Genomic DNA, 25235 nt, shown 5'->3' with positions numbered 1-25235 from the left:
TCTTGTCCCCTTGTATCCTAATTTTCTTTGCACCACGCTAACCCTCAGTGGCCAGATGATTAGCCCAAGGTTCTGAAGTCTGACATTTTTCACTAGTACGTATAGAAGCCCAGGTGGCAGCTGTGCGATCTTCCCTCGCTCCCCATTCCCCAGACGTGTGCTTCTCCCCTGCCCTGGAGGGACCCTTGCTATATAGGACAGAGGATTCCTTTCTGCATACTTCTGGACCTCTCTATAGTAATGGAGCACAAGGATGCAAATCTATTTCCAGTAATGATGATGTTTGTGTGCTGGGGACACGTCTTCTAGGAACCGCACAAAGATCCCCAGTCCATTTCTTAAGGCCACCATGAAGCCATCACAAGGCACAAACTTTGATGCTTATGCCAATATAGTCACTCACAGCCTAGCGGAGGAATGGTCCCTGTGCACCCCTAGGAAGTGATGAAGGCAAGGCTGGATGTTGAACACTGCAAAGCTCAGGGATGGATGTTTCTGTTTGGCCAATGATGAAGAGAGGGGCCATTTGTAAAATCTAACAATAGATCATTTTCCACTTGACAAAGCCCTCAGCTGGCATTTTCAAAGAGGCCTCATTTTCAAAGCTACCCAGCTACCACTGACTGTCAGCTATCCAATGAATATCAGCCTTTCTCATGTACCCTGCTGGGACCAGATTGTTCTGCACGATCTAGAGGTGAGGTGGTCCCTATCTCAGCTGAGATTGGAGCAGCCTTATATTTTAAAACCTCAAACTCATGAGTCTTTGGTCCTGGGGTCTGTGTCTGGCTCATTTTAAAAGGACAGGGCCATTTGTAGAACCCATGTCTGGATATGGCTGCAGTTTACAAAGCCCTTCAGTGTTAGGAAGGGCTCAAAAATATGGTTTTTGGATCTGTCTTCAGTCTTCTGGGATGATACTGTTAAAGCCTCTTCGGGGATATCAGACACTCAGGGCTAGATTCACAGAAGGAATTAGGGCCTGATTTTTTTAAGGTATTTAAGCATCTAGTAGGACTTTCAAAACACGCTTTGATTTCAATTGGATTTAGGTACCTAAATGCTTTTGAAAATCCCACCAGGCACCTAAATACCTTTAAAAATGTTGCCTTTAGGTATTCTAACAATGAGCATTGCAGCACCTAACATTTAGGCACTTAGAAAATCCCCATGATTCCTAAAGCTTGTGTTCGGAGCCCAGGCTCCCTGTTCAATGACAGGAGAGGTAAACACCTAAATGGGATCCACAGTTGCCAGCATGCAGTGGGGAGGTGCCTAACCTGACCACTGGGAGACGATGACTAGACGCGAGTGTGCCAAGCTCCGCCCCCTCACAGAGATAGTTGCCTATGTCGAACTGTTGGGTGGCGCCTATCCCTGCTTGTGATGCATACCTGGGAACCCTCTCCTTGGGTCAGGCCCCTCCGGTGTTTTGTGTGAGAAGGAGAAGGCCCTCCTGTTTAACTTTTAGCCCAGTGGTTAGGGTACTTACCTGGCCATGGGGAAACCCCCAGTTCAAGTCCCCCCTCTGCCTGAGGAGGAGAAGGGATTTGAAGGGGGATCTGCCACCTTTTGGGTGAGTGTCCTAATCAATGGGCTGTGGGATATTCTGATGTGGGGCTCCCTCAAACTCTCCTGTTCAAGCTGTTCCACTTTGGATTAAATCATTAAAGAATCATTGGGTCAGAGAGGGAGAGAGAGCACATGAGAATTACCCTGTAGCCTGGTGGCCAAAGCACTCACCTGGGAGACCCCGTGTCCAGACCCCCTGCTCCAATAACTCTTTAATTATTTTTCCAGACTGGAACAGCTTCAACTGGAGTGACTGTGGGAGCCTCACATCAGAATACCCCTAACACTGATGACATGGACCGTGGCACTGCGTCCTTTCTCTGTGCAAGTCCTTGTCAATGTTGATCTCTCTCTCTACTCCATTCATCGGTGTGGTGCTGAAAGTCACTGACACGTCAGGTCCCAGAATCCTAATTTTTGAAAGAAGCCAGACGGGGAGAGTAATTCCAATGCACCAATTGCAGGGCTTTATTTGACTGGGAAAGGAGAGAAATGGAAAGAGTGTCAGGATCTGACATCAGTTTGGGGTTATCCTTAAGCCCTATCCATATCCCTAACCCATATTCAACGGGGACTTAAACATGAGTTTACCTTTAAACCTTCAATGGGGCCACTCATATGGTTAAAGTTAAGAACGTGCTGAAGTGGCTGTGGAATCAGGACCATTGTACAGAATATTCAAAGGAAATGAGTTTTAAATTCATAATCATGAGTGTTTGGAGCAGATCCTCAGCTGGTGTAAATTCTCAGAGATCTACTGACTTCAATAGAGCTATGCCAATTTAAATCAGCTGAGCATTGGCCTGAGGCCCGGCTTGACTAAGCCTTGTCTGGGATGATTTAGTTGGTGTTGGTCCTGCTTTGAGCAGGGGATTGGACTAGATGGCCTCCTGAGGTCTCTTTCAACCCGTCTGTGATACTTCCAAACAAACCAGAGTAAGTTAAAAATGTATCCAGTCAAAACAGCTCAAAGTTCAAACACTAAGTGCATTAGGATGAGCTGTTTGTAAGTGAGCGACAGAGTAAGATATAGTCATACAAAATCTTTGTGAAATAATGCGTAATAAGGAGTACTTACAAGAAAATCATGATCTGGACATAGACAATCATTAACAGGAAAAGAAGCACAATAATTTGCACAATAATTTCCATAGATTATTCATTATCTAGTGTGACAGGGTCGGGCCAGATGGCTACAGGAGAGTAGTAGAAGGCAGATATATTAGCCCCAGGTTAAGTAGGTCCCTTTCCCCTGGGTAAGGTAACAGGGAAGGTTCCAGAACAATCAGGAACCTTCTGGAGACAATTAAGACAGACAGGCTGATTGGCTGCAAGTGTTCTAATCAAGAAGCTGGTAGAATCAATTAAGGCAGGCTAATCAGGGCACCTGGGTTTAAAAAGGAGCTCACTTCAGTTTGTGGTGCACGTGTAAGGAGCTGGGAGCAAGAGGCGCTAGGAGTGAGAATGTGGACTGTGGGAGGACTGAGGAATACAAGCATTATCGGACACCAGGAGGAAGGTTCTATGGTGAGGATAAAGAAGGTGTTGGGAGGAGGCCATGGGGAAGTAGCCCAGAGAGTTGTAGCTGTCGCACAGCTGTTCCAGGAGGCACTCTTGACAGCCGCATTCCACAGGGCCCTGGAGTTGAGGGCGAGCCCGGGTTCCCCCCAAACCTCCCAACTCCTGGTCAGACACAGGAGGAGTTGACCTGGACTGTGGGTTCACGAAAACGGCCAAACTGAGGGCTGCCGTGAAGCTCCAAGGTGAACAAATCCGCCAATAAGCTCAAGACCCACCAAGGTAGAGGAGAAACTTTGTCACACTAGCTAGCTAGCTCATGTAATTCACAATCAAATAGAAATCTATCATTATCACTAAATGAGGTTGTGGGTTAGGACAAGGAATGGTCCTGTCTGTCTGTCTCTCTAGCTAATCACATACTCTGCTTTTGTCTGTCATATATGAAGTGTACACAACCATGCACAAAGATGATATTCTAATACTACTAACAGGCCAACTTCTGAGATCCTTTCTCAGCTTGGGTGTGAGTACATCTACACGGGAAGGCGTATGGAACACCAGATCAGTGCACGTGATGGCACTTGTCCACTTACACCAGGGCTAGAACAAAATGACCCCAGACAAGAAGACAAGAAGACCCCAGACTCCAGTGTTCATGTCACTTACTTTAAAACAGTCTTTCCACCATAGCAAGAATGACACTGTTTTTACATCCCCACAACAGAACGGATATGGACAAATTGGAGAGAGTCCATTGGAGAGCAACGAAAATGGTTAGTGGGCTGGGGCACATGACTTATGAGGAGAGACTGAGGGAACTAGGGTTATTCAGTCTACAGAAGAGAAAAGAGAGGGGGGATTTGTTAGCAGCCTTCAAGAACCTGAAGGGGGGTTCCAAAGAGGATGGAGCTAGGCTGTTCTCAGTGGTGGCAGATGAAAGAACAAGGAGCAGTGGTCTCAAGTTACAGTGGGGGAGGTCTAGGTGGGATATTAGGAAACACTATTTCACTAGGAGGGTTACCTAGGGAGGTGGTGGAATCTCCATCCTTAGAGGTTTTTAAGGCCTGGCTTGACAAAGCCTTGACTGGAGTGATTTAGTCGGCGTTGGTCCTGCTTTGAGCAGGGGATTGGACTAGATGACCTCCTGAGGTCTCTTCCAACCCTAATCTTCTATGATTCTATATTCATTTATAGGTTAAAATAATAAAAAGGTGACTAACATATTGTTAAGGTTCCTTCCCCACTCTGAACTCTAGGGTACAGATGTGGGGACCTGCATAAAAGACCCCCTAAGTTTATTCTTACCAGCTTAGGTTAAAAACTTCCTCATGGTACAAACTTTGCCTTGTCCTTGAACCCTGTGCTGCCACCACCAAGCGTGTTACACAAAGAACAGGGAAAGAGCCCACTTGGAGACGTCTTCCCCCAAAATATCCCTCCAAGCCCTACACCCCCTTTCCTGGGAAAGGCTTGATCAAAATCCTCACCAATTTGTACAGGTGAACACAGACCCAAACCCTTGGATCTTAAGAACAATGAAATAGCAATCAGGTTCTTAAAAGAAGAATTTTAATGAAAGAAAAGGTAAAAGAATGACCTCTCTAAAAATCAGGATGGTAAATACCTTACAGGGTAATCAGATTCAAAACATAGAGCATCCCTCCAGGTAAAACCTTAAGTTACAAAAAGACACAAAACCAGGAATATACATTCCATTCAGCACAACTATTTTACCAGCCATTGAACAAAAGAAATCTAATGCATTTCTAGCTAGATTACTTACTAACTTTTTACAGGAGTTCTGAGTTGCATTCCTGACCTCTTTCTGGCAAAAGCATCACACAGACAGACATACCCTTTGTTCCTCCCCCCCTCCAGCTTTGAAAGTATCTTGTCTCCTCATTTTGGTCAGGTGCCAGCGAGGTTATCTTAGCTTCTTAACCCTTTACAGGTGAAAGGGTTTTGCCTCTGTCCAAGAGGGATTTTATAGCACTGTGGAGAGAAAGGTGGTTACCCTTCCCTTTATATTTATGACACATATCATTAATAATACAATAATATCCCAACAATCTACACATAATCATGTCAGTAGGAACTAAGCCATGCATAATCCTCTTTTGCACTCTTTTGTCATTGTGGGGAGCAAACCTTCAGTTCGCTCAGAAAACCCATCAAAGAGATGACATATGGATACTCCCAAGAAGGGACAAACATTGAAAATCCCATCTCACCAAACACTCACCATCTTCTCAGGCCTTTCCACCGCCAAAACCTCCTAAAACAAACAAACAAACAAACAAACCAAACTACCAATCAACCAGTTAAGCAAAAATAAGCTAAAAATCTGACAAACAAACAAACAAAAAACACAAAGAACAAATGCATCGATACCTCCATCTGAGTTTTTATCCCACGATATAAGAAGAGCCAAAGACCTCACCAGGGACTCTGCTATGACTACTGATTTTATAGGCAAGGGTCTCAGGTAGTATGGTGATCGGTAGCAGTATATGATATATTCCAATCTTATTTACATTGGTGTAAACCTATAGAAACTCCTTTTTTTCCTGAGTCATGTTTGTCTGTATCTTTACTAGTGCAAATACCCAATTCCGCATAAACAGAGTGCACAGTATTTTCTCATGGAGGCAATAATGTCATCAGATTTTATTTATAAAGAAATACAGAATGAAATTGCTACCGAAGGAGACATAGGGACATTTTGTTCTTAGTGAATAACCTCCAACCTATCTGTTTACTCAGTGCACCTTTGATCTCTTTGTTTCTCATGCTGTAGATGATCGGATTCATCATTGGTGGCAACACAGAATAGAGTACAGCCACTATGAGATTCAGACCTGAGGTTGAGCTGGAGGTGGGTTTCAGGTAGGCAAAGGTTGCAGTACTAAAGAACAAGGACACCACGGTGAGGTGAGGGAGGCAGGTGGAGAAGGCTTTATGCTCACCCTGCTTAGAGGGGATTCTCAGCACTGCTTTGAAGATCTGAACATATGACACAATGATGAAAAGAAAGCAGCTGAAGCCTAAGAATGAACTAAAGATGAGAAACCCAACTTCAATGAGGTACAAGTCAGAGCAGGAGAGATTGAGGAGCTGGGGGATTTCACAGAAGAACTGATCCACCACGTTGCCTCCACAGAAGGAGATTTCAAAGGTGATCCCAGTGTGCAGTGCAGAGTAGAGAATTCCAGGGATCCAGGCACTGGCTGCCATTTGGACACATGCTGTCCTGTTCATCACTGTCTCATAGTGCAGTGGTTGGCAGATGGCGACGTATCGGTCGTACGCCATGATGGTCAGTAAGGCAAAATCTGCTGAAGCGAAGAAGAAGACGAGAAAGACTTGGGCAACACATCCAGAATAAGAAATCGATCTGGTGTTCGTGAGGGAACTGGCCATGGATTTGGGGATGGTGACAGAGATGGAGCCGAGGTCTAGGATGGACAGATTCATCAGGAAGAAGTACATGGGGGTGTGAAGGTGGCGGTCAAGGGCTTTGGCTGTGATGATGAGAAGGTTCCCCAGCAGGGATATCAGGTAAAGCAGTAGAAACACCACAAAGTGTAAAATCTGCAGCTCCCGAATGTCAGAGAATCCCAGGAGAAGGAACTCGGTTATGGCAGTTTGGTTGGACATTTTCTTCTGCAGTACACTGTGCGATGTCTGTGGAGGGAATGAGAAAGACAATGGTCAGGATTAGAGCGACAGAGGGAATGGCTCTGATTCCCCTTTCCCTAATATCTCATTCTATGAATGTCAAAGGTGCACAGAACTCATCACTTACAATGAGTAGGTGTTGTTAGTGCTCCTCGCCTCTGACAATCAAGGAGTCACATTACCACACTAACGACAGGTTTCAGAGTAACAGCCGTGTTAGTCTGTATTCGCAGAAAGAAAAGGAGTACTTGTGGCACCTTAGAGACTAACGAATTTATTTGAGCATGAGCTTTCGTGAGCTACAGCTCACTTCATCAGATGCATACCGTGGAAACTGCAGCAGACTCTATATATACACAGAGAATATGAAACAATACCTCCTCCCACCCCACTGTCCTGCTGGTAATAGCTTATCTAAAAGCCATTTCCAGCACAAATCCAGGTTTTCTCACCCTCCACCCCCCCACACAAATTCACTCTCCTGCTGGTGATAGCCCATCCAAAGTGACAACTCTTTACACAATGTGCATGATAATGAAGTTAGGCCATTTCCTGCACAAATCCAGGTTCTCTCACTCCCTCACCCCCCTCCAAAAACCCACCCCCATACACACACAAACTCACTCTCCTGCTGGTAATAGCTCATCCAAACTGGCCACTCTCCAAGTTTAAATCCAAGTTAAACCAGAACATCGGGGGGGGGGTAGGAAAAAACAAGAGGAAATAGGCTACCTTGCATAATGACTTAGCCACTCCCAGTCTCTATTTAAGCCTAAATTAATAGTATCCAATTTGCAAATGAATTCCAATTCAGCAGTTTCTCGCTGGAGTCTGGATTTGAAGTTTTTTTGTTTTAAGATAGCGACCTTCATGTCTGTGATTGCGTGACCAGAGAGATTGAAGTGTTCTCCGACTGGTTTATGAATGTTATAATTCTTGACATCTGATTTGTGTCCATTTATTCTTTTACGTAGAGACTGTCCAGTTTGACCAATGTACATGGCAGAGGGGCATTGCTGGCACATGATGGCATAAATCACATTGGTGGATGTGCAGGTGAACGAGCCTCTGATAGTGTGGCTGATGTTATTAGGCCCTGTGATGGTGTCCCCTGAATAGATATGTGGGCACAATTGGCAACGGGCTTTGTTGCAAGGATAAGTTCCTGGGTTAGTGGTTCTGTTGTGTGGTATGTGGTTGTTGGTGAGTATTTGCTTCAGGTTGCGGGGCTGTCTGTAGGCAAGGACTGGCCTGTCTCCCAAGATTTGTAAATTAGGTCAGCTCCTTTAAAGTCAATGGAGCTTCGTCACTTTATCTCATCTGACGATTTGGCCCAAGGTGTGGATTGATAAAATGCAGTATGAAGGATGGAACAAAGCACACTCCAAACCCAACAATTCTCACAACTTGGGTATGAAACTGATCAACTAAAATTCTAACACAGCCTGATTCTCACTTTGCAGGGCAATATGATGTTGACTCACCCAGCATCGTAAATAGCAGCTCATCTGTCATTTTTCCATCCCAAACTCTGTGCATAGAGGCTGGTTGGAAATTTTTCAGCTGTGTTCTTTTTAATGGAGATTGGTTTTTAAGCTAAATAACAACACATCTCAGAATCTGTCTGCTTTTCTCAAACATTTTGGGATTGTTTTGTAAAAAAAAATGAAAACTTAAAAAAACAAACTATATTGGTTTTGGAATAAAAAAAAATCAGTTTTCAGCAGAAAGTTTTCATTTGCCAAAAACTGGGCGGGGGGTGGGGTGGGGAGCGGGGAATGGATTTAGGGTGTTCAGTGAAAAGTAAAAATTTTCCTAATGGGAGGAAAAATTCCAGTCAGCAGTAGGTATTTGATTAAACTGATGGGAAAGGTCTTAACCAGTTTGTATTGTAATTCATATTTATCATCTTAATTCTTCCCTGTATGTTGATCCCCCAACACATTTAATTGAAATAGCAAACTTCCTGTGCTAGCCTTTGTGGCTTTTTCCCAACGGAAGACACATTCAGTCATCCAGCACTAGGATTTTTTGGTCACTATCTATCTATATAGCAGAATCTAGAAGCTAAGGGCACAGGTATCTGAGAATCCTTTCAGCCTCATTCAGCGATTGAACTAGACTCAAACCGATTGCTCTCTGCAGACGAGCTGTGAGTAGCTGGCATTGAGCTGCACTGACATTAAAGGACTGATGCTGCGGGAAGGTGATTTATCCACGTCTATTTCCTGAGGGCTAGCAGGACTCACGCCCTAGAGCCCTGCACAGCTCAGAAGCAGAGATTCAGAGGCAAGGGCACAGAAACAAAGGTGATAACGCCAAAAGGGCCATTCAGACCCTCTAGTCTGACCCCAGCATAACACAGGGAGTACAATCGCCACCAGGGTTCCCTGATTCCAGCCAAGCTTCTGTGTTATCTGTGGGCCACGATTAAAAGATAAAAAGAAAAGGAGTACTTGTGGCACCTTAGAGACTAACCAATTTATTTGAGCATAAGCTTTTGTGAGCTACAGCTCACTTCATCGGATCTGTAGCTCACGAAAGCTTACTCTCAAATAAATTGGTTAGTCTCTAAGGTGCCACAAGTACTCCTTTTCTTTTTGCGAATACAGACTAACACGGCTGTTACTCTGAAACCAGAGTATGCATCCGATGAAGTGAGCTGTAGCTCACGAAAGCTTATGCTCAAATAAATTGGTTAGTCTCTAAGGTGCCACAAGTACTCCTTTTCTTTTTCTGAAACCTGTGATTAAAAGATAGCACCTAACCTGCTCAGATGCTATTGTAAATCCCCAAAGGCGCCTTTCTCCTTCTTCAGGTGCTTAAACCCTTTGTAATCCTGGGCCTGTGTCTATCTTGTTAACTTCCAAGGAAATCCTGGAAATAAGGGTTCTAGTCCCATTTACCTCCTGTATGTCCTTTGGCAACATTGAGATAGACTGGCTTTAACTGGTGGTTCAACTCTGAGTCTAAAGGTGCTAGTGTGCATAACGTATCAACTGTGGCTGTCAGCTCTGCTGCTTATTCAATTTTGACCTTCCAGTAATTATCCCTTTGACACAGAAACAAACCCAGTTTCAAGAGAAAAAATGGTTTTGAAATTATGGTATTATTGAACAGTATTAGTGTTCCCCTCCCTTGTTTAAAGCTCCATTCCAAATTAGAGATGTTTGGAAATTTAGATTTTTTTTGTAGTAGTAGGAAAATGAGTTTTTTTGTAGGAAAATGAGTTTTTGAACTAAACAAAAATGTTCAGGGAAAGTATCTCCGATACTCAGATATTTGGTTTCGTTTTTCTTGAAATCTGCAAATCCCAATATTCTTTGGTTTGCAATGTGCAATTTCCAGTTTACAGTAGTTTTTTTAGCTGAAAAGAAATTAGTTGTTGCTTGCTAAACCCTGCAAACATTTCTGATTTCTGATGCAAAGTCATTGTCCACCTTCTTTTTCTCTGACTGGATCTAGATGTCTGACTAGACTGAGAGTTAATTCCTTAAAGAGTTCAAATTGTAATTTATATTTCAGTTCTTACATTCTGCTGAAAAGAAATCTGGCAGGCTCTAGCTGCTTGATAATAAAAGTCTTTAAAAGTTCCAATTACAATTCATATCTCTATTATTAAATTTGTCTGTACATTAATACCTTCACGTGTAGAATTGAAAGCAAAAATGTAGTCTGTTGGTCTTTGTGGATTTTTTCCCAACGTGCGATGCTTTTGATCCTCCAGTACCAGGATTCTTTGGTCATCTCTCTCTCATGCCCCCATCACTGTATTATCCAGCAGCAGTTTCCATGTCCCTTCGCTGGATTTCCTGAGTCTCTCTGCAGTTCCTAGTAGACAGGGATCCACTCCACAGAGGGGTGCTCCCTGCTCCCCTCCTTGGACAGGCTTGACTGGGAGATGAAGGACTAAATGGGATCAGAGACTGAAAACTCCTCCCAGCTCTAGAGCTGATCCTGTCTTGTGCAGGGTTCAGATATTGTCACAGCCCAGGATGTCCCTACTCTGGGGCTAAACAGTTGAATCCGGTCTCCAAGGCTTTACGCCCAGCTCTGATCTCACCTCTGGAGCAAACCACCCTGACAACCTGCCCAACTCTAACCCCACAGAGGGAGAACAGTACCCGCCCTTTATCTCACTTGATGGCAGCATCCCTGGAAGGACCCTTGGCTAAAAACAAGGCAGGGCAGAGGCCCAAAGCATGTCCCAAGGTGTTCGTAGAATGAATCATAGAATGAATGAATCATAGAATCTCAGGGTTGGAAGGGACTAAAACAGCGATTTCTAACACAGACACATGATCCACAATAGCGAAGAGCCTTGTCGCACCAGAATCTCAGCTGGCCTGGAATAGCCTGTTCCTTCATTAACATCACGTAATCACTTCTGGGGGAGCAGACTCTTTTTTTTCCTCCTGCATTGTATCAGCAGCTCTAGAGGAACCCACAGCTCAGCCTGCCTTGTCTGACTGAAGTCATTCACCAAGAGGTACCCAGAGGTGAAGACTAAAAACTAAGGGCCAGGTCATGGGCTTGTGTAAATTGTTACACTTCCATTGAGTTCATGGTAGTTTGGCCTATTTACGCCAACTGAGAATCTGGGCCTTGGATTTCCGTCGAGCGATGTCAATTTACATCAGCTGGGGATCTAGCCCATTACACAGTTATAAATCCATATTTTTTGCCTGCCAATGTGATCCGAAGCTGATTCAAAAGTTCTGAACCCGTCTGCACTTTCTTAGCTCTTTGCCCCCTGGGTTTAATTACAAGTGTAACTTTTATTGGTGGCGGAGAATGGTTCAGTCCCTCTAGGGATAGAACTTTGGAGGAATTCAGTGTTGCACAGTTTTCAAGTATCTCATCTTCAACTTCTGTTGGGATGAATGGCCCAAATCTTTTTCTTTCTTTCTTTCTTTCTTTCTTTCTTTCTTTCTTTCTTTCTTTCTTTCTTTCTTTCTTTCTTTCTTTCTCAGCCATTACATTAATTTTTCTCTTACTACAGACAGCACTAAACTAAAAAGCTCAATGGGCTGCAGATGCAACGCTGCAAGACTTTTAAAAAATATTGAATTCACATTGGTCGCCCAGCAGGTGTAAATTGGCTGTAGCTCCTTTGGAGCCAATGGGCCTTCCGCCTATTCTGCAGAGTTTTAATCGCCCACTTCATGTTAATTGCCCACTTCATTTTAAGTGGTCTCCTATAATATGTGTGATCCCCTTATGCATAACAATCTGTCCCACCTTGTACTGATCATGGACACTATGGTTCTCTTCTCCAGACCAGAGGAAGAGCTCTGTGAAGCACAAAAGCTTGTCCCATCCACCAACAGAAGTTGGTCCAATAAAAAATGATACCTCACCTTCTTTGTCTCTCTCAAAATCTTGAAAAGTCTTGCAGGATGGGAAACCCATTTTCCACCCAGCTGCATTCTTCAGGTATTCTTCCCTGCTCTGTGCCTGGTTACCCTGTAGATCGAGATAACAATACAACTTAGCTGTAGATCTCAAAGTGATTTATCAAGCCGGGTCAGGATCATCATCCTCATTTTTCAGAGTGTACAGAGAGGGGAAGTGACTGGCTAGAGGTCACACAGCAGCTCTGAGGAATATAACCCGGGTGTCATGAGTCCCAGTCCCTTCGGGTATGTCTACACGGGGATAAAAGCCCTGTGGCATGGCTTCGGCAGGCCTGGGTCATCTGACTCGGGGTTGCAGAGCTTGGACTGTGGGGCTAAAAATTGCTGTGTAGGGTCCTAGAGCTCGGGCTCCAGCCTGGGTCCGAATGTCTACACAGCAATATTTCAGCCCCAGAGCCCAAGCCCCATGAGCTCGAGTCGGTGGATCCAGGCCAGCCATGGGTTTATTAATCCCTGTGAAGGCATACCTGAGTAATGTCGCTCCCTCTGGTCACGTAGCAATTGTGACACTGACAGGCCAGCTCAGGTCAGAGCAATAGGCCGATTCACTTGTGTGTTGTTAGGGCTTCCCCTACCCTCCCTTGGTTCTTGTCATGCAGACAGAAAGCAGGTAGCCAGTGTCCAAACTGCCGGCAATGCATAACCCCAGCTCTTTACACCAACAGAGCTTCCTCTCCCTCCTCCTTTGTAGTGGGCTTAATTATACCTGTAGTGTACGCCCCGGTACCCTGAACCCTGGTACCACCCTTGCAATTTATGGTCATATTCCGTTTTGGAGGGTCTTGAGTCTGGGGGCTTCGGTACCACCTCTTTTGTACCCCGTGGGAGGGGTAGGGAGTGAAATTATGCACCGGTCAGGGTTACCTTTTTCATTGTTTTTTTTGTGTTCCTTATAGCTTCCCCCATCTCCCTGGCCCCTCCCAACTGGTTACTTGACCTTGTCTTGGGAGAGGAGTCAGGCAGCCGTCAATTATACACTGTATATCAAACTCCCGCCATATCCAGCAACACTGGAACCCTATTTCTTATCTTTTCTCTTTGTATTGAAAAACCCCCATCTGTAGGCAGAAGCAACACACGGTGGTGTCCCCCCAGCCCCTTGTTCACATATGTTGATAAGGGTATAAGACACAAACAATTCTATTTTAAAAACCTCAAAATTCAAGTGGGTAAACAAAACCCAAAATTCTATCTCAGGCAAATAAACAGGACTACATACTATATTACCATCACTAACGTATGACTATCAAAGAAATGTTAAGTGTACTAATTCACTCAAGTGTTAATTTAGTTCAAAGGAAATGGGATGATATTGCCTTCACTTATCTGTAACCTGTTGAATGCTATCCCTTTACATTATGTATATCCCTCTACTTAATTAACCCTAGATCAAAAGTGTGAATTTACTTGATGTGTGAACTTCATGAAAATTAAGGAAGGATTGTTGTCTGCTGTTACATTGCAATTTATATTGCATGTATCCCGGTAATTACGTTTGCCCATCAAATGCGATTGGAGCCTTGGAAATGTAAATGAAGAACATGCTACCTTCAAAGTATGGGTCATTGTGTTGGACAAAGGGAAATCCACAGACCCAGTCTGCATTTAGTCATTAGAGGAAAAACCCATGCTGTGATGGAAACACTTGCCAGATTGCTTTCCGGGGAAGACAGCTGTGAGAACAGATCCAGGGAATGGTTCTGTCTCTCTGAGCTGTTTGGACACTTTCAGGGAACATTCCAGATGCAAGCAATGTGCCAGCAACGCCCCTCTGCCATGTACATTGGTCAAACTGGACAGTCTCTACGTAAAAGAATAAATGGACAGAAATCAGATATCAAGAATTATAACATTCATAAACCAGTCAGAGAACACTTCGATCTCTCTGGTCATGCGATTACAGACATGAAAGTCGCTATATTACAACAAAAAAACTTCAGAAACAGACTCCAACGAGAGACTGCCGAATTGGAATTAATTTGCAAACTGGATACAATTAACTTAGGCTTGAATAGAGACTTAGAATGGATGGGTCATTACACAAAGTAAAACTATTTCCCCATGTTTGTTTATTTCTTCCCTCCCCCCCCCCCCGCCCCACTGTTCCTCAGTTGTTCCTGTTAACTGCTTGAAATGGCTCACCTTGATTATCACTGCAAAAAGTTTCCCCCCTCCTTCCCCCCAACCCCGATCTCCTGCTGGTAATAGCTCATCTTAATTGATCACTCTCCTTACAGGTTTGGTTTTTTGGTTTAGTTGTTTTCTCATGTTCTCTGTGTGTATATATATGTCCTCACTGGGTTTTCCACTAAATGCATCCGATGAAGTGAGCTGTAGCTCATGAAAGTTTATGCTCAAATTAATTGGTTAGTCTCTAAGGTGCCACCAGTACTTCACTTCTTTTTGCGAATACAGACTAACACGGCTGCTACTCTGAAACCTGAAAAGATCCCCAAAGTTATCTTGGGTAACCCTGAGAGACTTATGGAAAACTAGCAGATACCACATCTCTGCTGTCACTTTGGACTGACAAACTTGGACTGTCCAAACCTGTGAATGTATTTTACCTGCTTTAAACTTTCAATAACTTTCATTTCTTTTCTTAGCTAATAAAACTTTAGTTAGTTTACTAGAGAAATTTGCTGCCAGCATTGCCTTTGCTGTGAGATCAAGAGGATCCATTGACCTGGGATAAGTGACTGACCCTTTGGGGTTGGGAGTAACCCAATAGAATGTGATTCTTTGTTTTAATAACCTTTTATCACAAAGTCCAGTTTATCTGGTTGGTAAGATTGGCTGGAGATCCTAGGGGACTGTCTGTGACTCCATGGCAATACTAATATAGTGATCCAGGAGTTCACATTTATTACTGGCTTGGTGAAATCTAATTACTGAATATACCACCAGTTTGGGGTGTCTGCCCTGTGTTCTGACCGTCTGACCTGCGATTGGCACTCATGGTTGGGAGCCGTTCCAGACAGCGTGACAGCAGTGACTGAGGAGGAATGGTCCAGGTGATCTGGACGCTAACATGGAACCTGAGAGACCCAGCTCAGCTACCTGCTTTGCCTTGGGTTTCCTGTGTGATCTTGGGCACGTCATTCTGTCCGGACAACAGTTCCCATCTATAACATGGATATAATAGTACTGCCCTGCCTTGTAGGTTTTGGGGGAGGATAAATATATTAAAGAGTTAGTGGTTAAAACAGAGGTGGTTGGAAACTTTGTTTCCTCATGAAAATTTTGTGGTTTTTTTGTTAAAGAAAATCCCCAACATTTCTCAAAACTGAACTTTTTTGTCTGAAAACTGTCAAAAAACATTAAATTAAACTAAATTAAATTAAATTAAATTAAATGAAAAATACAATTTTCAGGCAAAACTATTTGTTTTTCCAGTTTTCATTTCTTTAAATGAAAAACAGAAAATGTTCAAGGAAAGTGAAGACTATCTGTGAAAATTTTGTTTGGTGAAACCTGCAATTTATACTTTGGAAAACATCGTGATGGAATGCAGTCATGGCAGCCATATAGACACTTTAAATAGACAGAGCAGTGAATAATGGGACTTTTTTTCCTGATCATTGTCAAAGTCAGATTCAAGACTCAGAAGGTTTGTCAGACCACTCTGTTTATTAGCAAAGCGCTTTGCCAATGTACCCAGATATGTGTGCCTCTTGCAAAAGCTCAAGCTAACTTGTTTAAACAGATAAGCCAAAGCCAATTTAACATAAGAGACAAAAGGAAGCAGAAACTGACAAATATACATACCTATCTTATTTGCATACTAACGTTTACCAATCTCCTACCTCAGTAGGAGCTCTAAGTTAATTAGTTTGAGGACCCATTGACTCACACTCTTTAATGTTTCTCTTCCTGACAACTATATTTCAACAAACCCTTCAAGCAGCATTTCTTTAATGAATTATAATTTCAATATAATTCATTCTACTTTCACATCATCTATAGAGTTGAATTATAACAGTTCCGTCCATTCGAAGCTATCATGAGGCTGATGTCATTCTCAGATTAAATTCATCCATGGGCACCATTTCATTTGATGCCTGAATGGGACCTGAGTTCTTCTGAGCTGGCCTCTGGGCATAAGAAATAAGTTACATTTCATGTTCAGCACTGGATGAGTTGATTTTTCACCTGCTGTGAAGCACCAAGTATTGGCTATTGCCCAGAGCCACCAAGTATGTCAGTGGCAAAACCAAAAACCAAGTCCCATGAGATCTGGGTGCATAATACCTTGGAGGACCTGGGCCTGGAACAAATTCTGAACTCCTATCTACTGCACTTGTTGAATCATATTAAAGAAGTTCTGTATTAAAATCACAAATGAGTTTGATTCTCCATAGTTTAAATTCCAGGGTATTAGTAATTAAGAAGTCTCTTGGTTTTTAGTACTGTTTCTCTCCCTCTATATGTGAAACTTGCAAGCTGCTAATTGTGTTAGTACATTCTAAGACAGAGTCTGTTCTCAAAGCAATTCTTTGTAACAGCTACTCACACAGAGAGAGACTTAAAACAATACTCTGTAACAACAGAAACAGCACCCAGAGACTCCCCGCCCTTTTGTTGTATTCATCTTGCTTTGTTAACAGTTGTGATTAAAATGGATGGATGTGGATGGATGCTTGGTGTGGATAATAAATGAATGATCAGGGAGGTGCCAGCCTAAGAATCCAGTGTCCATCGGCTGAAGAAGGTGTCAAGTGGAAATAACCAGAGGGCTCCCGGAGGGCAGACTGGAATCCACCCAACAGCCTCAAGGATGGGAGAACCAAAGAACAAGATAACATCTAGCAGCACGGAGCCGTCAGGAATGTGCCATCTGCTGATTGATTCAGCAACAGCATGATGAAGCAATTCCCATAGACTGGCAAAGGAAGAAATTCCTATAAAAATAGACTCTAGAAAGTGAGAACTTTGGGGGTCTGATTCTGCAAACCAACTTCCAGGAGCATCAGATGAGCATCTGACAAGGCCCTGCTCCCTCCTCATGTCCAGGCCACCTGGCCAGTGGCTTGGCATGAGCAACTCTAAGGATGATAACTATGATAACAACCTTGCAGAACCTGTGTGTGTGTGTGTGTGTATGAATGAATGTGTGAATAAATATGAGACTGAATGGAATGTTATAGCTATAACTAACTGCTTACTATGATTCTTTCTGTATTCACAATAAATGTGGTATTTTGCCTTTTCCCCTTTAATAAGATCCTGCTGGTTTTTATTTTATTGGTATAACACATTAACTTCTTTAGACTCCCTTGAAAATAAAAGCCCAAATATGGAATTTTTTGCACCATTCTGGAGTCCTTTCAAGATGCAGAATAAAAGTGACATTTGAAAATGTGGCTCAAAATAATTCTTGCAAATTTTGTTTTAAAATTAACAAGATAGCAAATACAAAGGTTGAAGGACTCCTGAAATGAGCTGCACTTGGCATGGGAGGAAATGATGCATTGGAGACATCACCTTTGAACAGACTCAAATCTCACTATGTGAGGAGCTGCAGGAAGACAGCAGCTTTTGATGTTTATCCCAGGCTCAGCGGTAAGTCCTTATTAATGTTCACTTCCAAACACACACATGCAGCAAAATCATATTTTCCCATAAATATGCAATCATGTACCCGTACAAACACAAGCACAATAATCCACAGTCATAACACTCATGTATTCACACAATATTTTTCACTAATAAACACACAATATTGTGTGTTCACAAACACAACAATAATGCAAACTTGCACGCCAGAAGAAGCACTGACAACACACACAAAAGTTACGCAATATTTTTTGTAATAAACACATGTTATTGTACATTCTCATGGACGCACACGAACAGAAAACTCACATGCACATTGATTTCAACTCAGGTATACACTCACAATAATGTACGTTGACAACACCACACATGTGAGCAGTGTACTTGACTAGCAAACACACACTGAAAGCAATGTCTCAGTACATTGCACTTATCATGTAATCTCCCAAAAAGAAACACATAAGACAGATTGACACTAGAAACCTTCACCATCATAGCAATGTCAGCTTGGAAGTGTGATTTTTTGGGCAACATTTCTATGCCAGTAAAACCCCTCTTGTAAACATGGTTAAACCAGCTTACAAATGCTTCTGCGGTGTGGCTTGTTTCTCTCAGAGAACCAGTGTAAGTAATACCAGCAAAACTACTAGTTCATTTACAGTAGGAGAGTTTGTTTGTATTGCTATATCAGCAAAACTTTTCCAGTGTAGACCTGGCTCTACCTTGTCTCGCTAGACATTCTCCCTCTTCTTCTCATATAAACACACACACACTTACAGGCACAGAGATTCTCCTCCATTTACAGCCACTGGGTAAAATTATCATCCCTCACCCAGTTATTTAGGTACCAAAGTCTTATTTTCAAACGTGACTTTGGCACTTCTACCTATAATACGGCCATATTTTTAAAGGTATTTAGGTGCCTATGGAGGATTACCTAAAGAACCTAGAGGCTTAATACCTATAGAAATCCATGGGTGTTAAGTGATAAGATGTTTTTGAAGATCTCACAACGCACCTAAATACCTTTAAAAATCTGGCCTGAGTGACTAAGGCATGTTGCACTTGTCACAGAAGTGTTTCTGCAAATGTTACCCCTCACCATGAGGCAGCCACCAGGCAGAGGCAGATCTGATTGCTCACGATAGTGAGGTATTGCAGCAGGTATGAGATGCCATTTCGAAGTCTGAGGACATGATATCAAAGAAGAACTCCATGCTGTCCATCAGGCAGTGGAAGTAGGCCTGGGCATGGTAGCTAGGGAAGGAACTCGTCTCCTGATTGATCACCATGGGGACGACCATGCTGGTGAGCAGGACATCCAGGAGGGAGAGGTTGGTGAGGAAGCGGCACACTGTACTGGTGAGTTTGGAGAAGAAGACTCAGAGATTCTGGCTTTGGGATAAACTGTTATTTCACGTTAATCATCCAGAACCCAGAAAGGGAGAATAATTCCAGTGCACCAATTGCAGGGCTTTATTTGATTGGGAAAGGAGAGTACCTTGCACAGTGTCAGGGTCTGACACCAGTTTGGGGTTTCAGAGTAACAGCCGTGTTAGTCTGTATTTGCAAAAAGAAAAGGAGTACTTGTGGCACCTTAGAGACTAACCAATTTATTTGAGCATGAGCTTTCGTGAGCTACAGCTCACTTCATCGGATGCATACCGTGGAAACTGCAGCAGACTTTATATATACACAGAGAATATGAAACAATACCTCCTCCCACCCCACTGTCCTGCTGGTAATAGCTTATCTAAAGTGATCATCAGGTTAGGCCATTTCCAGCACAAATCCAGGTTTTCTCACCCTCCACCCCCCCACACAAATTCACTCTCCTGCTGGTGATAGCCCATCCAAAGTGACAACTCTTTACACAATGTGCATGATAATCAAGTTAGGCCATTTCCTGCACAAATCCAGGTTCTCTCACTCCCTCACCCCCCTCCAAAAACCCACCCAAGGATATTGCAAACGTGTTCCTGGTGTGCACTGCAGAGTAGAGAATAACACTGATCCAGGCACTGGCTGCCATTTGGACGAAAGCTCTCCTGTTCACTACTTTCTCCAAGTGCAATGGTTGGCAGATGGCGATGTATCGATCATACAGCATGATGGTCAGTAAGGGAAAATTTGCTGAAGCAAAGAATAAGAAAAAAATGATTTGGGTATCTCATCCAGAATAAGAAATCGATTTTGTGTTCATGAGGGAATTGGCCATAGATTTGGGAATGGTGACAGAGATGGAACCACAGTCTAGGATGGACAGATTCATCAGGAAGAAGTACATGGGGTTGTGAAGGTGGCGGTCAAGGGCTCTGGCTGTGATGATGAGAAGGTTCCCCAGCAGGGATATCAGGTAAAGCAGTAGAAACACCACTGCTTTGTAAAATCTGCAGCTCCTGAACATCACAGAATCCCAGGAGAAAGAATTTGATCATGGAGGTTTGGTTGGACATTTTCTTCCTCAGTACACTGTGTGATGGCTGTGGAGGGAATGAGAAGGACAATGATCAGCACTAGAGTGACAGAGGGAATGGCCCTGTTTCTCCTTTCCCTAATATCTCATTCTAGGAATGTCAAAGGTACATAGAACTCATCACTTACAATGAGTAGGTGTTCTTAGTGCTCCTCACCTCTGACAATCAATCAGTAATATTATCACACTTGTGTAACCTCCTTCATCACTTTACCCAATCTGAGGATTCGGCACAAGGTGTGGCTTGATAAAATGCAGTATGAAGGATGGAACAAAGCACGCTCCAAATCCAACAGTTCTTGCAAAGAAGGTCCCTCCATTGCGACCATCACCAAGCTTACCACTTGGGCATGAATCTAATAGAATAAAATGCCAACACAGCCCCGTGTCTTCTGTGTCTTCTGTGTAAGTTCTGTACACCCATTTACACCATTTATACTCAGCCAGCAGCAGTGTGGAGCTAGGCCAGGAACTCTGGGTTCTACTCCCAGTCAGCTCCCGTGTGTCCTTGAATAGGGTCAGGATAGACAGGCTTTGGCTGCTTGGTTCAACTCTAAGCCAGGGTTTAAAGGGGCTCTTCTGTAAAAAAACATTCTGTGTGCTGCCAACTTTACTGCTTATTCAATTGTTACCTCCACGCAACTTTCCCCTTGAAAAAGAAATCACAGAGATGAGATCGAATCAATGAGTTTGAAATCAGGCTCTTATCAGGCAAGATTAATGTTCCCCAATTTATTTAACATTTACTGCTGGTTGGAAATTTTCAGCTGGGTTCTTTTTAATGGAGATTGTTTTTTCAGCTAAACAATACCGCCAACAACAACATCTTAGAACCTGTCTGCTTCCCTCAAACATTTCGGGATTCTTTTTTAAAGAAACTGAAAACTCGGTGCAAAAGTTCCAACGAGTGCGCAGGAAGCCGCTCAGCCCCGCTGTGCTGTGGGTGGCGGCGGGAGCCGCTGGGCTGTTTTAAATTGCCCGGGGGCAGCGGGTGGGGCCGGGGGAAGTGCGGGGGGAGTGTGTGTGTGTGTGGGAGGTTGGAAACTTTGGTGGAGCCGGGCCTCTGGGACAGGAATATTCCTGGTGCCCGGGCTCCACAGGCCCATAGAACTCGCCGCCCATGTCAGGGGGGAACCTTCAGGCAGTTGCTGAGGGACAGAGCCAGCCTTCCCTCAGGATCTGCCAGATAAAGGACCTTCCTCTTGCCAGGTCTGCCCACAAGTGAGCTGTTCTGCTCCCTTTTAAATCCTCCCTCTGGTCTGTGCCTACCCTGCAGATGTGTTGGGGTGGGTCTGGCTGAGGCCAGAGCAGCTCCTTAACCCCTTCTTGCCCAGTGTGGGATTTATATTCCTCATCACAAGTCCAAACAGAAGGGGGAAACCCTTGAAGGTACAGCTTTCCATACTGTTAACGGCTAACAAGCCTAGCAGGCCTGAGGGACTATTTTTGCAAGTTGAGCTTTTTGTTCTATTGGTACTTTTATCTAATTCTTAAGGTGTATTCTTTGGGTAGCAAATTATTACCCAGCCTAGCAGTAACAATAGGAATTTTGAATCCTTGATTTTATCCTGGTTTCTCTTGAACTCCTTGGAAGGTGACTTTAGATGATGCTTCATGCAGCAGACATTCTTTTGCCCTGTGTCAACCTGGCATCTCCATTACCGGGCTCGGGAGGAGGGTAAGAGAGAATCCACTCTGCAGCCTGCAGAAGTCTGCATTCTAATTCAAAAGTTTGTTACTTTTTGTCCTGATTTCCTTCCTCTCCTGGAAGGTGATAGTCAGAATTTTTTTTTGAAGCATGAGTTCTGGATGACTTTTTCAAATGTTTGGGTAGAGAGAGCTTTTGTAGGTCACCCTCCCCTTGTCCCCGGTATCTCATAAAACCATTGCACTCATTGATGTGCTGTTCACACACCATTGCCCTCAATAGCTCCTCCGCATACTTTGATGCTATCCTATCACATGCCTGGAAAATTACTTGGTTTTCTGATAGTTCTAAAATATTAAGGGATTCCCCAAAGTCAGAGCCAGGATTGGTAAAGATCCCCAAAACACAACTGCAGCCTACCCTGCGTCAGCCAGATCCAGCGTCTTAATTATCTGTAATTGATTTAAAGTAAAACAAGAGGTTGATGCTCAGTCAACTCGTGAAACTCTTTGCCAGGGGATGTTGTGAACGCCAAGACTATAACAGGGTTCAAAAAATAACTCTAGAAATTGATGAAGGAAAGGTCCATCAATGGCTATTAAGCAGTATGAGTAGGAATGGTGTCCTTAGTCTCTGTTTGCCAGAAGCTGGAAATGGTCAACGGGAGATGGATCACTTGATGAATACCTATTCCGTTCATTCCCTCTGGAGAAACTGGCATTGGCCACTGTTGGCAGACAGGTTGCTTGTGCCTCTGTGAATCTTCCAGGGATGGAAGTGAGATGGAGAATACACGAGAATTTATGAAAGAGTGATCTAGAAGCATTCCACAGTGTGGACAGACAGAAAGCAAAGTACGGGATTCTTCCCCCCACCCCAGGCAGTACAATGAATATAGTCTCTGTTTCCTTCCACTGGAAGACACTTGCACGCCTGCTGGGCCAAGACCGCTGGTGCTACAAGTGGCCAGGAGTGGGCCAGAAGAACGAGGACCGTGCAGGAGGTTTGCCAATAGAGGCAAAGAGAAGCAAAAAAGCACCTGGCTTCCAAAAGAGCCAAGGAGAAGAAGGACACAATCCATCAAGAGAGACTGCTCTAGAGGTTCCTGGATGAAGAGAGGTGGAGCAGACAGCGGGACGGATTGCCCAGGGAGAGAACGCTGGGTATGTGGGCCAGCAGGGTGATTCATCCAGCTCCGTGACAGAGCCTGCACCAATGCATGTGCCAGCTGCAATGTCTGCAGGTGCACAGGTACCTGTAGACAGGAGAGGGGAATGGTGTCCCTGGTCCTGGTTCACAATGGTTGGAGGGTGGAGTTTCTAGCAGGGCCAGTGAACAACATTATAAGTAGGGTTTGTTTTCCAAACTATTCACAGTTGTGTGTCTGAGAGAAAGATTCTTTAACCCCGTCCAAGGGATGGACCCCTGTCTCCGAGACCAGGGAGGTGGCAGAGCGCAGACTGGTTTATGACATGTAAGACATCTTTGCTGGTCAGCCCTGAACTCTGAATTCCACGATTCATCTTCTTCTGACACTTAATAGCTTTTCTATTTTAGCTGTAGCGATTCTTCAGACGCTCGGCCAAACGTCAATCCCGCTCCCACGTGGCACCTCAATTTCCCACTCTCTAAAGTGGGGATAATCCTGACTCACATTCAGAAAGTGGTTGATCTTCTCTCTTTCTTCCCAGGTCCCTGCCCTCCATGCCCAGCTCCGGCCTCTGTCCTGTTCCCCAAACTTCCATGCCCATGTTAGTGCCTATCTCACCCCCCCTAAACCTGCAAGGTCTCCTGCCAGCAAACGGAAGCTGCTTCCGGATCTGGAGCTGCCTTCGTATGTCCTGAGGGCTATCCTGTACCATGGTCACCACGGGCAGGTACTTCTATCAAGGCCAATAGCATAGCAGTCAATAGGTTTCCAGTATAGGGTGGTGTTTATGTGACCATCGCTTATTAGCACCGTAGTGTCCAGGAAGTAGATCTCTTGTGTGGACTGGTCCAGGCTGAGGTTGATGGTGGGATGGAAATTGTTGAAATATGGTGGAATTCCTCAAGGGCTTCTTTTCCATGGGTCCAGATGATGAAGATGTCATCAATGTAGCACAAGTAGAGTAGGGGCATTAGGGTATGAGAGCTGAGGAATATGTATATGGCTGTGAGGTTAAGGGGCCATTACAGTTGGTGAAGCAGCAATGGAAGGGGTTCTCACATTCTGGACTTTGTAACCAACATACAAAACACCCTCCGAACCTCTTTAGCCCTTGCTAAAGAAAACCTACAGGATGCTCAAAAAGAGCAAAAAGCCTGGTATGATAAACATGCCAGAGAGTGTTCCTGCATAGTAGGAGACCAGGTCATGGTCTTAAAGGCACTCCAGGCCCATAAAATGGAAGCATCATGGGAAGGGCCATTCACGGTCCAGGAGCACCTGGGAGCTGTTGATTATCTCATAGAATTCCCCATCTCCAACCAAAAGCCTAAGGTGTACCATATTAATTCTCTAAAGCCCTTTTATTCCAGAGAATTAAAAGTTTGTCAGTTTACAGCCCAGGGAGGAGATGACGCTGAGTGGCCTGAAGGTGTCTACTACGAAGGGAAAAGTGCTGGTGGTGTGGAAGAGGTGAACCTCTCCATGACCCTTGGGTGTATGCAGCGACAGCAGATCCAACAGCTGTGCACTAGTTATGCGCCAACGTTCTCAGCCATCCCAGGACTGACTGAACGGGCATACCACTCCATTGACACAGGCAATGCTCACCCAATTAAAGTTCAACCTTACTGGGTGTCTCCTCAAGCTAAAACTGCCATAGAATGGGAGATCCAGGATATGCTACAGATGGGGGTAATCCGCCCCTCTGGCAGTGCCTGGGCATCTCCAGTGGTTCTAGTTCCCAAACCAGATGGGGAGATACGTTTTTGCATGGACTACCGTGAGCTAAATGCTGTAACTCGCCCAGACAACTATCCAATGCCATGCACAGATGAACTATTAGAGAAACTGGGACGGGCCCAGTTCATCTCTACCATGGACTTAACCAAGGGGTACTAGCAGGTACCGCCAGATGAATCTGCCAAGGAAAGGTCAGCCTTCACCACACATCTCGGGCTGTATGAATTTAATGTACTCCCTTTCAGGCTGCGAAATGCACCCGCCACCTTCCAAAGACTTGTAGATGGTCTCCTAGCGGGATTAGGAGACTATGCAATTGCCTACCTTGACGATGTGGCCATATTTTCGGATTCATGGACAGAACACCTGGAACATCTACAAAAAGTCTTTGAGAGCATAAGGGAGGCAGGACTAACTGTTAAGGCTAAGAAGTGTCAAATAGGCCTAAACAGAGTGACTCACCTTGGACACCAGGTG

At 44.1% G+C, this 25235-nt stretch overlaps 1 protein-coding gene across 1 annotated transcript; it reads right to left on the bottom strand.

Moving 5' to 3' along the window:
* Nucleotides 1-5790: 5790 nt before the first annotated feature.
* LOC144275283 (olfactory receptor 14A16-like) lies at nt 5791-6750 on the bottom strand. The gene has a single exon (XM_077834479.1). The coding sequence runs from the start codon at nt 6748-6750 to the stop codon at nt 5791-5793; it is 960 nt and encodes a 319-aa protein (XP_077690605.1).
* Nucleotides 6751-25235: the final 18485 nt, after the last annotated feature.

The sequence above is a fragment of the Eretmochelys imbricata genome, chromosome 14 (assembly GCF_965152235.1).
Source record: "Eretmochelys imbricata isolate rEreImb1 chromosome 14, rEreImb1.hap1, whole genome shotgun sequence".
In the NCBI taxonomy this organism is placed as follows: Eukaryota; Metazoa; Chordata; order Testudines; family Cheloniidae; genus Eretmochelys; species Eretmochelys imbricata.
This window is presented reverse-complemented; position numbering and strand designations above follow the sequence as displayed.